The sequence below is a fragment of the Amblyraja radiata genome, chromosome 2 (assembly GCF_010909765.2).
Source record: "Amblyraja radiata isolate CabotCenter1 chromosome 2, sAmbRad1.1.pri, whole genome shotgun sequence".
Lineage (NCBI taxonomy): Eukaryota > Metazoa > Chordata > Chondrichthyes > Rajiformes > Rajidae > Amblyraja > Amblyraja radiata.
Window position 1 is genome coordinate 115,414,185 of NC_045957.1, and position 12,991 is coordinate 115,427,175.

Sequence of the window (12,991 nt, forward strand, 5' to 3'; positions counted from 1 at the left end):
GAGAGAGCTAGATAGGGCTAGAAAAATAACATTTTTGTATAGCACATTTATCATTGTAAAATACTTTTAGATGCTTTACAGAAACAAAGTTTAACAACACGCAAAATGAAGTGGCTGAATGAATGAATGAATAAGTATATTGGCCAGGTATTCGCATACAAGGAATTTGCCTTGGTGCCATACAGTGACAGTTAGGAATGACACATAAAACATTAAAAATAGCGGAGTCAGGGGATATGGGGAGAAGGCAGGAACAGGGTATTGATTGGGAATGATCAGCCATGATCACATTGAATGGCAGTGCTGGCTCGAAGGGCCGAATGGCCTACTCCTGCACCTATTGTCTATGTCTACTGAGTCCACAAAGACCATCGGGAAATTATGTGGTCATTAACTTGCAGCACGCACTTTTATAATTCCCACTTTGCTAATGCTTAATTCATAATGTCTCACAGTGCCAGAAACCCGGGTTTCATCCCGATCTTGGGTGCTGTTTGTGTGGAATTTGCACGTTCTCCCTGAAACTTGGGGGTTTCCTCCCTCATCCTAGACATGGAATGAGGGAGGAATCATAGGTTAATTTGCCTCTGTAAATTTCCCTTAATGTGTAGAGAGTGGATGAGAAAGTGGTAAAAAATAGAACTAGTATGTGAAGCAGGGGCGGAAAACCCGGGGGGGGCCAGAGGGGACACGTCCCCCCCATGTTTTGAGAGGTGGGGGGCAACCCCCCCAAGTTTTTGTCATCCGGATTTTAAAATCTCCACTTTCCGCGAGACAGTGGAGGTGGGACTACTGATCGAGGGCGCTGATTGGTCGAGAGAGACATCGGTCAGCAGGCAATGGGGGCGGGACAAGATGATTCAGCGAGATCATTGGAGAAGGGAGGTGTGGGGGGGGGGGGGTGGGACTGAGGATAGAGTGCGGTGATTGGAGGAGGGAAACGTGGCACAGACCTGCGCCTCATCCGCAGCCAGGATCAATCCGGGCCAGGTCTCCAGCGCTGTCCCGTCCCCACCTGAGTGCCCCCCCCCACGGGTGGCCAGAAAGGTCGGGAGTCAGACGGGAGCTGTACCCCCAGGCCCACAGCCAGCGCAGAGAAGCAGCGCTAAACCCAGCTCAACTCTGCCTGGTTAACCTGCCTGGGCTTGCGGGAAATATGGCCAGCGCGGAGAAGCAGCGCTGGTATCCCGTCAGTCCAGTCAGGGCTTGTAGGTTAACCCGGCAAGACAGGCAGAGTTGAGCTGCATTTAGCGCTGGATTGGGCCTCCGAAGCCTCGCGCATGTGTGCGTGAGTGTGCGCATGCGTGCGCGGCCGCCAAAAAATTCTGTCCCCTGGTCCCCTCCATGTTTTGATAGCGCGTTCCGTGCCTGGTGTGAAGGGATGATCAATGGTTGACATGGTCTCGGTGGGCTGAAACATCTATGCCTTGTTCAATGCCTTTTGATATTTTGAAACAAACAAAAGCAGATGATGCTGCCTGACCCACTGAGTTCCTCAATAGGTCTGCACGAGGTCCTCTGCTGGAGAGGTCAATACCTGCAAGGGAGGTTGAGGACACAAGATGGAGGAAAATTGTAGACACAGGGTGGTTGAGTAGCTCAGCATCCTCTGAAGATCATGGATGTGTGAAGTTTCGGGATGGGACGTTTCTTGAGACTCAGTCTGAAGAGTAGTTCCGATCCACAATCTTGGCGTTTTTCTCCAGTGATGCTGCCTGTGTGTGTTGCTCCAGCATTTTGTGTTTATTTTTGGTATAAATCAGCATCTGCAGTTCCTTGTTTGAAAATTGTTATGCATGTTGCAGAATGAGAACCAAGTTGGCCCCAAACTTGGGCGATTCTTTGCATGCTGGTCTCAGAAGTGATTCTGCAACCATTCATTAGAATCGCTCCACTCTTTTAAATATTTATTCCCTTTATCTTGTATCTGTACACCGTGAGTGGCTCGATTGTAATCATGTATTGTCTTTTGCTAACTGGATAGCCCTGCAACAAAAAGCTTTTCACTACCATGTGACAATAATAAAAAACAAATAAACGAAAATAATAAAAAGCAAATAAACTTTCCAGCAATATTTTTTAAATTAACCACAACGCAATGGTTCAAATAAATTAGTTTTTAAGTGAAATCAGAAAGCATTAGACTACTTTGCTTATAACAATCCATCTTTTTCCTTCAGATAAAAATCTGTTTTTATGTGATGCCATCACATTACTTATTTCCCTGAAGCAACCATGAGTACTAGAGTTGATATACCAAAGGGAAAGAAGTTGAACAAATATGGAGAACTGGAAAATCTTGAATTGACTGCGGAAGACTGGATTACACGTTGGGAAAGGAAACACATTGGTTTTCATAAGGATGAAATTCACAGGTAAATACACATTTCCCCTTCCAGACCGAAAGTTTTTGAAATTGTCCATTTTCCACATTATCTGCATTGATTAGCAGATTGATGCATTGTTCTTTCAGGTTTAGCCAGTTGTTTCTGCGTGATATGGTTATGTTATTTATTTTTAAAACTAATCTCAAAGGATGAGGAGAGTAAGGTGGCATGAGATGAACTGGGTACATACACAGGTAAAATTCTGGTTAAATTATCCAGATATATGTTGTTACTGCATCAACATGCTGAGGGCTACAATAGGTTTAATTTATCGTTGTGTCCCATTGTCACACGGGGGGCTTGGTCCCCCAACGCAATATTCCACCACTCACCCATAGCCCCCAACTGTTCAGGCGCAGCTGATGGTTTCCCGTTTTTGACGCCCCTGATCCCCTTTCCTCCCCTCCCCCAATCCCTCCCACCCTCTCCTTTCCCCGACCCTCAGTCACTCCCGCCCTCCCTCCATAACTCGTCTCCCCTCCCTACCCCCCTCCTATCCCACTATCCTCCACTCCTCACCCCCTAACCCCCCCACTCTCCCTCCTCCCCTCCCCCAATTTCCCCCCTCACTGTACCTACCCACTTTCCCTCAATCCCCCTCCTCTCCCTCAATCCCTCCACTCTCCCTCCTCACCTCCCCAGGATCTCGAGGTTGCGGCCGTCGGCTTCAGCACCCGGCCCCGAACTCAGCGCGGCCTCCGGGTTCACGGACTCAGCGCGGCCTCCAGGCTCCCGGACAGTGCGGCCTCCAGGCTCCCGGACAGTGCGGCCTCCAGGCTCCCGGACAGCGCAGCTTCCAGGCTCCCGGACTCGGCACGTCTTCCAGGCTCACAGATTTGGCGTCGCTTCCGAGCTCCCGGACTCAGCACGGTTTCCAGGCTCACTGACTCAGCACGGCTTCCTGGCTCCCGGCTTTATTCTCCTCGCCCCGGTGACTGACATCGCGTGCAGGAAGGGGCGTCATTGTCCCGGACAATAACAGGAGAGAAGACCAATCTTGAGACAGAAGAGGGGACCAATCTGCGCATGCGTGGTTTTTACAATTTTTAAACCTTAGTAACATTTGTAATATTCCACCGATCGGAACCCAACTTGTTACACTAGCAGCACAGGAGAATGGCGAGTAAGCTGGCGAAAAATCGTAGCTCTATCGGGTACCCTTTTTGTCCAAATGTAAAAACAATGCAAACCGGAAGAGCACAAGATGAGAGTTTTAGTTATGGACAGACAGACAGACAGATGGATGTCCTTGTTCTACACAGGATTAATTGCCATTGAAGCATTCCATTGTCCTTTTTCTTCTTTTCGTATCTATCTTGTTACAAATGTTGAACGCTGTCATCGTCCGTCCTGAAAAGGTCGCAAGCTACCAGCGACAATAAGTGGAAGTCATCACTTGTCGCAATAGATGATGTTGGTAGCAAAATTAGCTCAGGATACTTCCAGTTTCCAGCTTTGGGGCCACCATTGTCCTGAAAGTGCTTTGATCATTGAATGTTCTTAATAATTTTATATTTCATTACAATGTAATCTTTTTGGCCTGATTTTATAACATGATTTGAACTGTTAAATAATTTAAATGTCAAGTTTAATTTCTGGCAATACCCTGCAATAACTCTAGCCTTGATGTCAAGTATTTGTGTGCTTTAAAAATGGTACACAGATGTACTGAAGTGCCAGGGTTCTCATGAAACCTAACATCAAATAAACCAGACTTTATGCCTTCAGAACAATAGCAAATTAATGCAGATATCTGGTATGATTTGTTTTCTCTTTAATCTGTAGTACAGTAATGAGTGTCACTGTGTAGATGTAGAACAGAAATGAAAAGTTTATTAGCAACCTTCTTCATAGCGTCTTCCAGTTTGGAAATAAACCCTTTGGCCCATCTTGCCCACACTGGCCAACATATCCCATCTACACTAGTCCCACCTGCCTGCACTTGGCCCATATCCCTCTAAATCTGTCTTATCCACGTTCATCAAATTATTATTTTTTGAAATCATGTGCATATAGACAAAACCAACAGATAAATGTTATTATTGATATCAGGTTATTCAGATCAGATTCAGATTCAGATTCAACTTTAATTGTCATTGTCAGTGTACAGTACAGAGACAACGAAATGCAGTTAGCATCTCCCTGGAAGAGCGACATAGAATATGATTTCAATAAATAAATCTTTTTACATGTATACAGACATAGTGTTTTTCCTGTGGGAGGAGTGTCCGGGGGGGGGGGGGGGGGGTGATTGGCAGTCACCGAGGTACATTGTTGAGTAGTGTGACAGCCGCAGGGAAGAAGCTGTTCCTGGATCTGCTGGTCCGGCAACGGAGAAACCTGTAGCGCCTCCCGGATGGTAGGAGGGTAAACAGTCCATGGTTGGGGTGAGAGCAGTCCTTGGCGATGCTGAGCGCCCTCCGCAGACAACGCTTGCTTTGGACGGACTCAATGGAGGGGAGCGAGGAACCGGTGATGCGTTGGGCAATTTTCACCACCCTCTGCAGTGCTTTCCGGTCGGAGACAGAGCAGTTGCCATACCATACTGTGATACAATTGGTAAGGATGCTCTCGATGGTGCAGCGGTAGAAGTTCACCAGGATCTGAGGAGACAGATGGACCTTCTTCAGTCTCCTCAGGAAGTAGAGACGCTGGGTGAGCCTTCTTGATCAGAGTTGAGGTATTGTGGGTCCAAGAGAGGTCATCGGAGATGTTGACCCCCAGGAACCTGAAGTTGGAAACACGTTCCACCTCCGTCCCGTTGATGTGGATGGGGGTGTGCGTGCCGCCCCTAGACTTCATGAAGTCTACAATGAGCTCCTTGGTCTTCTTGGAGTTAAGGGCCAGGTTGTTGTCAGCGCACCATGCTGCTAGGAGCTGGACCTCCTCCCTATAGGCCGACTCATCGTTGTTGCTGATGAGGCCAATCACCGTTGTATCATCTGCATACTTGATGATGGTGTTAGTACCATGTACAGGTGTGCAGTCGTAGGTGAAGAGGGAATAGAGGAGGGGGCTCAGCACACAGCCCTGTGGAACGCCAGTGTTCAGGGTGAGGGTTGAAGAGGTGTGCTTGTCTAACCTAACAGACTGGGGTCTGTTGGTTAGAAAGTCCAGTATCCAGTTGCAGAGGGAGGGGTCGATGCCCAGGTTACCGAGTTTGGTGATCAGTTTAGATGGTATAATGGTGTTGAATGCTGAGCTGTAATCGATGAACAGCATTCTTACGTAAGTGTCTCTGTTGTCGAGGTGGGAGAGGGCAGAGTGAAGTGCCGTTGAGATGGCATCCTCCGTACTCCTATTCTTGCAGTAGGCAAACTGATAGGGATCCAGTGTGGGGGGTAGGCAGCCTTTGAGGGGGTAGACCAGCCTCTCGAAGCACTTGGTGATGATGGGGTTAAGTGCTAACTGGGCGGAAGTCGTTGTGGCTTGCCGCAGTGGAGTGTTTTGGCACTGGCACGATGGAGGTGGTTTTAAGGCACGTGGGGACAACTGCTTGGTCAAGTGACAGGTTGAAGATGTCAGTCCAGACGTCTGTCAGCTGCGCAGCACAGGCCCTGAGGACGCGCCCGGGGATGCTGTCAGGGCCGGCAGCCTTACGTGCATTAGTCCTACTCAGTGCCACGTACACATCGTAGGGGTGAGTGTGAGGGGTTGGTGATCAGCAGGGAGCACAGCCTTGATGGCTGTCTCTAGATTGTCCCCGTCGAAGCGGCCATAGAAGTGGTTAAGCTCCTCAAGGAAGGAGGCGTCGCTGGATGTGGGGGTGGTGTTGGTGGGTCTATAGTCCGTGATGGCCTGGATGCCTTGCCACATGCGTCGGGGGTCGGAGTTGTTGTTGAAGTGCTCCTCAATCCTGAGCTTATGGCACAGTGCTTGGCCTTCTTGATGCCCCTCTTCAGGTTAGCCCTGGATGAACTGTAGGCTCGAGCATCGCCTGACCTGAAAGCGGTGTCCCGTGCTTTCAGCAGTAGCAGTATCTAATTCAATTTACTAACCTGATACCAGTAATATTTTATAATTAGCTAAAATAAAGATATTATGTAGTTCACCTCATTTCAATACGTTATAGGTGTAGTAGTTCTAGCTTTGCCATAGTGTGAGCTGTGACAATTAGTAATTTGTGCAATGGCAAAATGTTACTATTTGTTTTGTTTAAAACGATGTAAAAATGTATAACAAATCTATTCCTGCCAGTCTATTACCCAATTGTCATTCTGCAAGCTCCCACATTCCATGAGAATTTATTTTTGTTATTTAGCAGTTTGTTGACTTAACACTCCATTTATGGCCTTTTGTACATCCCTGTTTTAAATGAACTATCATTGGTGACTGCTATCTCACTCCTCTGGACTTTGCTCCCTAGATCTCTGTACGTGTTTAATAGACAATAGGTGCAGGTGTAGGCCATTCGGCCCTTCTTTCCAGCACCGCCATTCAATGTGATCATGGCTGATCATCCCCAATCAGTACCCCATTCCTGCCTTCTCCCCATGTCCCCTGACTCCGCTATTTTTAATGTTTTATGTGTCATTCCTAACTGTCACTGTACGTCACTTGCGGGCGGAGCACCAAGGCAAATTCCTTGTATGCGAATACTTGGCCAATATACTTACCCATTCATTCATTCAGCCACTTCATTTTGCGTGTTGTTAAACTTTGTTTCTGTAAAGCATCTAAAAGTATTTTACAATGATAAAGGTGCTATACAAAAATGTTATTTTTCATTGAGAATTTTTCAAACTACTGCCCTACAAAGAAGAAATAAGAATTATTTAATTTAGGATTAATTAAATAGAATATTTATAAATGAATACTCATTTGGCATCTGAACTCCGAAAATGCCATTTTTCTATTTTGTGGCGTGTGATTTATTTTACTCCACTGATTTCTCCTAACTGTTAATTTCCAAACCTGTTTTGCATACTGGCTCTCTTCAAACTCAGGACTCACTGCTCAGCATGTTTTGGTGATTTTCATGATTAGAAGTATTAATTCATTGAACCCTATCATCAAGTTCTTAACTTGGATGGCTTTATGAAGCTCTGTGTTTAAAAAAATAAATATTAATATCCTATTTTCTGTTTTGAATTGTATACAACTATCAGTGCATATTTGTTTCTTAACTGATTGTATTTTTTTTATAGATTGTTGCAAAAATACTTGCCTAACATTCTGAATGGAAGGAAGCAGATCAGCATTTTTTTACCACTTTGTGGAAAATCATTAGATATAAAATGGTGAGTAAATTCATGATTGAGAATTGCATTTTAAAATGTTTGGTAATTATTACTCCAGGTTACTTGATGTTATAAAATCAAAAGGGTTCTATGATTGACTGAGGTGCGAGAGACACACAGTTGGTACACGACAAGGGTGGGGGTTGGGGGTCAGAGGAGGGCAGGTGAGTGGACGAAGGCCGAGGTGAGGTCTGGTTGGGGGATAGTGGGTGTTCAGAGAGGAGGGGAACTTGAGAACTATTGTATAGGTGGGGGGTGACGGGGTCTGCTGGTTGGAAGAGGGGGAAGGGGAAGACCCAATGAAACTACCACTGAGGTTGCCTGTATGGAGGATGGGGGGGCTGTAGGACCCAGGAGAGCCAGACCACGTTGTGTTGGAATCTGTAGCATGGAGACTGTTAGTTAGTTGAGTGTTGCCCCAGTTGAGTTAATCTCACCTGTCTGCGTTTGGCCCATATCCCTCTAAACGTTTCCTATCCACTCACCTATCCATGAGTCATTTAAACATTGTTATAGTGCGTCTTTTTACGACATTCTCCTGCAGCTTGTTCCATGTACTCACCACCCTGAGTGTGGAAAAATTGCCCCTCAGGTTCCTATTAAAAGTTTTCCCCATCTCACCTTAAACCATGTCCTCTGGTTCTTTATTCCCCTTCTCTGGGTAAAAGACTGTGCATTCACCCTATCTATGCCCCTCCTGATTGTATTCACCTCTAGAAGATCACCCCTCAGCCTGTGCTCCTTTACCATAGAGTATTTAATATGGTTATGTCTTTTGTTTACATTTCTGTTAAAGAAATATATTAAGGGTTGCAGATGTTGAATGTACTTTACTGCGCAGCAGTAATAGCAAATAAAAGAAGGAATACAGAAAATGGTTCCAGACACATTCCTTTGCACCCTTCTCGCATATTTTTTTGAAGAGACTTGTCCCAAGGCATTTCACATGAGCATTGTGAAAAGAAAAAAAATCAGTGGGAGTAAATAACAGAAAGTGCTGGAAACACTCTGGAGGTCAAGCCAACTATTGGGAGAAACTGCATGGAAACAGGCCCTTCAGCCCACTGCGTCCATGGCAACCATTGATCGTTCTCACTATTTCTATATTAGCCCACTTTCTCATTAACTTCCTACTTAATAAGGACAATTTAGGATGGCCAATTAAGCGACAAACCCATACATCTTTGGGAAGTTGGAGGAAACCAGAGCACCTGGAGGAAACCAGGATTGAACCCAGGTATCTGGTGCTGTGATGCAACAATTTTAACAGCTTTGCCCCTGTGCCACCTTTGTGGAAAGCTAAGTGATTAATGTTCCAGCTGTTACCTTAGCTGCAACATTAATGGGCCTGTCCCACTTAGGCAACTTTGTAGACCACTGCAGGAGACTTTGCAGTCGCCAGGGAGTCGCCAGGTGGTTGCCAGGGAGTCGCCTTCATGGTCGTGAGAAGTTTCCGCATTCTGGGAACTAGTCGCGGTCTCGTTATGGTCGCCGCAAATTTTTCAACGTTGAAAAATTAGCAGCGACTAGAACGAAGCCGCCATGGAGAGTAGCGAGAATTCATGTGCCGTAGATGGGTCGCCTGGAGGTCCCATTGGGTTGCCAGGAGGTCGAAGGTTCTTGTTAATTCTTGTAGGTTGTACCCAGTGCTGACCGGTGAATTTCATTGGCTCATTGGGCGAAAAAAAACGTAAGCAGTAGTTTTCAGAACCAAAGATAACCGACCGGTAATGTTAAATGTCCGCCGAGCTTCACAGCCATGTACCTCTGGCTTCTTAAAGGTTGTCTCCACTCCTTCTCCCCCATCTCCCCACTTCTTTTAAAGGACTTATCGTACACTGTGCTTTAGCTGCCTTAATTACAGCGTCAACCTTCCTGTTCATCGTGGTATGTGTCTGTATCACCTTGGCTTTGCACTGTGTGAATTTCACTCAGACAGCGTCTCCCCGCTAGTCCTGTCCCCCGCCTGCATAATGGGCTGGTGAAGGAAGCGATGTGTGTGTGTGTGTGTTCCACTCTGACAGTCGCCGTTCCAGTTGCCGGTTTTTCAGGCGACTGCCGGCAACTTGACAGTCGCCGGCAGTAGCTTGAAACATTGCCTAAGTGGGACAGGCCCATTACCTATCTGGTATAATTACATAAATATTCCTTTTATTTTTTTCAACAACCCCATACTTTATCTGGGATCAAAAACTATCTTGGTTTCTTCTGTTCTTCAGGTCCTAGACAGTTCTGATGAAGGGTCTTGGACCTGAATTATTAATTTTTCTCTTTCAACAGAAGCAGTCTGATCTGCAAACTGTTTCTAGTCCTTCCTGACATCTGCATTTTACTATTGTCACGACTTAATAAATATCTGAGACAAAACGTGCATGTGAGTTGATATAAGGAACCTGGATCGGGTGCGCGGACTTACCATCGCGGTGCCTGGGATCCTTTGTCGAGGATCGCCAGTGAAGGTGCTCCGACCACAGGGCCTGTGGACTTTAACACCATGAAGCACCGGTCTCTGATAAGAAGAAGCCGACTCGGGAACTCCATGTTCCGATCCGTCCCAACGCCGGAGTTTCCATCATCCCGACAAGCGGGCTTGAACAGCGGATCGTCGGCAGCGGTAACTGCGGAGGGTTCAACGGCCCTGACCACGGGTGAACAAGGAGGAAGATGACTGAACTTTATTGCCTGCCATCACAGTGAGGAAGGTACCCAAAATTGCTGGGGAAACTCAGCGGGTGCAGCAGCATCTATGGAGCGAAGGAAATAGGCGACGTTTCGGGCCGAAACCCTTCTTCACAGTGAGGAATGTGGATTCCACTGTGGTGGATGTTTATGTTAAACTTTATTTTATGTGCTGTGTGTATTTTTATTTTTCACTTAGTATGGCTGTACCGTAACTCAAATATCACTCTACCTTAATTGGTGCATGTGACAATAAATGTGAACTTGAACTTGAATTATAGTGCGATATTGTAAAACAATTGTAAGCATTTTAAATCACTTTTTGTTTGACTAAATGGGGAATTATTGAGCTTCATTTTATAAGCGAAACAGTTGAGCTTGTAATTTATTTCATTGATGTATATAGAACCTTATTGTAAATTGGCTGCTCTTTTATCCCCACATAACCTCAAAATACTTTTGTGTGACGTCCTGGGGATTTATGTATGTAAATAAAGTTTGTTTTTTTATAGTGTTATATCTCTTCATATTCTTTCTCTAGGCTTCATGACCAAGGACATAATGTTGTTGGTGTGGAAATTTCTAAAACAGCAATTGAAGAATTTTTCACAGAGCAAAATTTGTCCTACACACAGGATCTTGTACCAGAAATACCAGGTGCAGAAGTATTTAAGGTTAGGGCATTTCCATTTTTCATCATTATTTAATTTGCCAAGAATATATTATAGTTTGTTCTTTCATCGCAAGGAAAAATTATATTTTAATTTTGTTACAACCTCATATGTAGTTGATCTTATCTGCAAGTCAGTGTCAAATAAATGTGTAGTTTACAGTAGTACAGAATTTTGCTGGCAACTTTATTTACAAATGTTTTGCACAAGATCAGGACTCCTGTTTAAATACTGAAGTTCTGAGCTGCTGGTTGAGCTTTGATATTCAGTATTCGGCTGCTCTCTGCATGGAACAGAAACCTGTTGAGATTCCTCAGAGTTGACAGTGGATCTCAGATGAAGATCTGTAAATTTACCCCCTCCCTGACTCAGTCAGATGAAGGGTTTCAACCTGAAACGTCACCAATTCTTTTTCTCCAGAGATGCTGCCTGACCCACTGAGTTACTCCAGCCTTTTGTGTCTCTCTTCGGCGTAAACCAGCATCTGCAGTTCCTTCTTACACATTCTGCAAAAGCTGCAAAGAAGAAAGTCAGTGTAATTTTAGCCTGAGGTTTATGAAAACCAATATAAAACTCTCATGACAAAATAAAAGGAATGGCAAAGACAAATGATTGGTTCTACTAGGTGCTATTCTTTTTAACATCTGGTAAGGTCTGTGGCTACAAGATACTGATTTTGAAATGTATTTATCAGCTGAAGTTGCAGTATTTCATAGGCTGCATATTGCCTTACAATATATAAAGTTGATGTTCCTTGTTTTTCCCATCTTTCTCCACCATTTTCCCCTACTGAGACTTCTGAGTTGTTTGATTGCAGTTTGCTCTAGACATAAAGTGATTAAATGTTGACGATTTTGGTGGAATCAAACATTACAATGGTATAACTTAATTTCTGTAACTTGTTGTATGGTCCACTTCTTTGAGAGAAATAAGTAACTAAAGTCCTGGTGTACTTTTGTTTGCCTAAAGAGCAATCCTTAATTTTATCATATTTATATTTTCATGCCATTTTATTCTTGATTTAGTTTTACACTTACTTAGGATTTCATGACAAACAATGTTTTGTAACAATGATCTATGAACTTTGTAGCAACAATGTGTGATATCATTGAATTATAATATATAACTTGAGTGTCAATTTGCCTCTGACACTATTTCTGTGCATTTAGCAACATTCAGAGCAAAACTCACTAATACCATTTGCTAAAAGTTAAGTTTTAGTTAAATAGCAAAAACCTAAAAATGTACATTGAAATATTTAAATTCAGTCCACATAAACTTTGTGCACTATTAAATCTGTGCGGTTGTTTCATGCTGAGAACTATATTCATAATATTATAACATTTAACACTCAAATTTATAAGAAGTAGAAACAGGGAACCATTGATTAGCGATGTTACAAAACCTACCATCAGCGGCGCTGTAGATCTGCCACTGCCGGAATGTGTGATTCCAGAGGCTTTGGGGGGGGGGGGGGGGGATAAAAATGCAGGTTTGCATTGGTTGTCGTAGAGGGATTTCCGCGGGCTGCTAGCTGATGAAGAAAAATCGTTCGGGCTTCTGTTCGTGGTTTTTTTTTTAAATTGCTGGACGATTTAATCGCTGCATTGAAGTTAAACACAGCTAAAAACGCCTTCAAGATCACGGATCGCAATATCAGGACAAAACAAATGGTATGTCGTTTATTTAACATACTATTCTGCTTTTTGGTGTGGCTTCATTTTAATCTCATGATACGAAAATGTTATTTAGGCGCACATACAAATTGGCCGTGTCTTGCCTGCCGATATGGGCTTAAATTTATGGCAACGGCAACATTCCAATCGATCACATTCCAGAAACATCCACTCTCAAGATAATCAAATTCATTATTTTGTTGCACATTCATGTCATAAGAACATCTAAATCATCTATATTTTGTGTTTTTGTCTATCCATGATCAATATTTTCATACTAAATATCCAGAATACAGTTTTAGTCAGATGTTTTGTGCAAAAAATAATGATTTTGATTA

General features: G+C 44.1%; 1 protein-coding gene across 2 annotated transcripts in view; it reads left to right on the forward strand.

Moving 5' to 3' along the window:
* Window positions 1-12,991, forward strand: part of tpmt (thiopurine S-methyltransferase) — a 44,934-nt gene that overhangs the window by 8,893 nt on the left and 23,050 nt on the right. For both annotated transcript variants that reach the window (XM_033013819.1, XM_033013812.1), the window contains exons 2-4: window positions 2,181-2,375; window positions 7,535-7,627; window positions 10,848-10,980. In XM_033013819.1, the coding sequence (XP_032869710.1) occupies window positions 2,236-2,375; window positions 7,535-7,627; window positions 10,848-10,980 (366 nt within the window). In that variant the 5' untranslated portion in view covers window positions 2,181-2,235. The remainder of the gene's footprint in view (window positions 1-2,180; window positions 2,376-7,534; window positions 7,628-10,847; window positions 10,981-12,991) is intronic.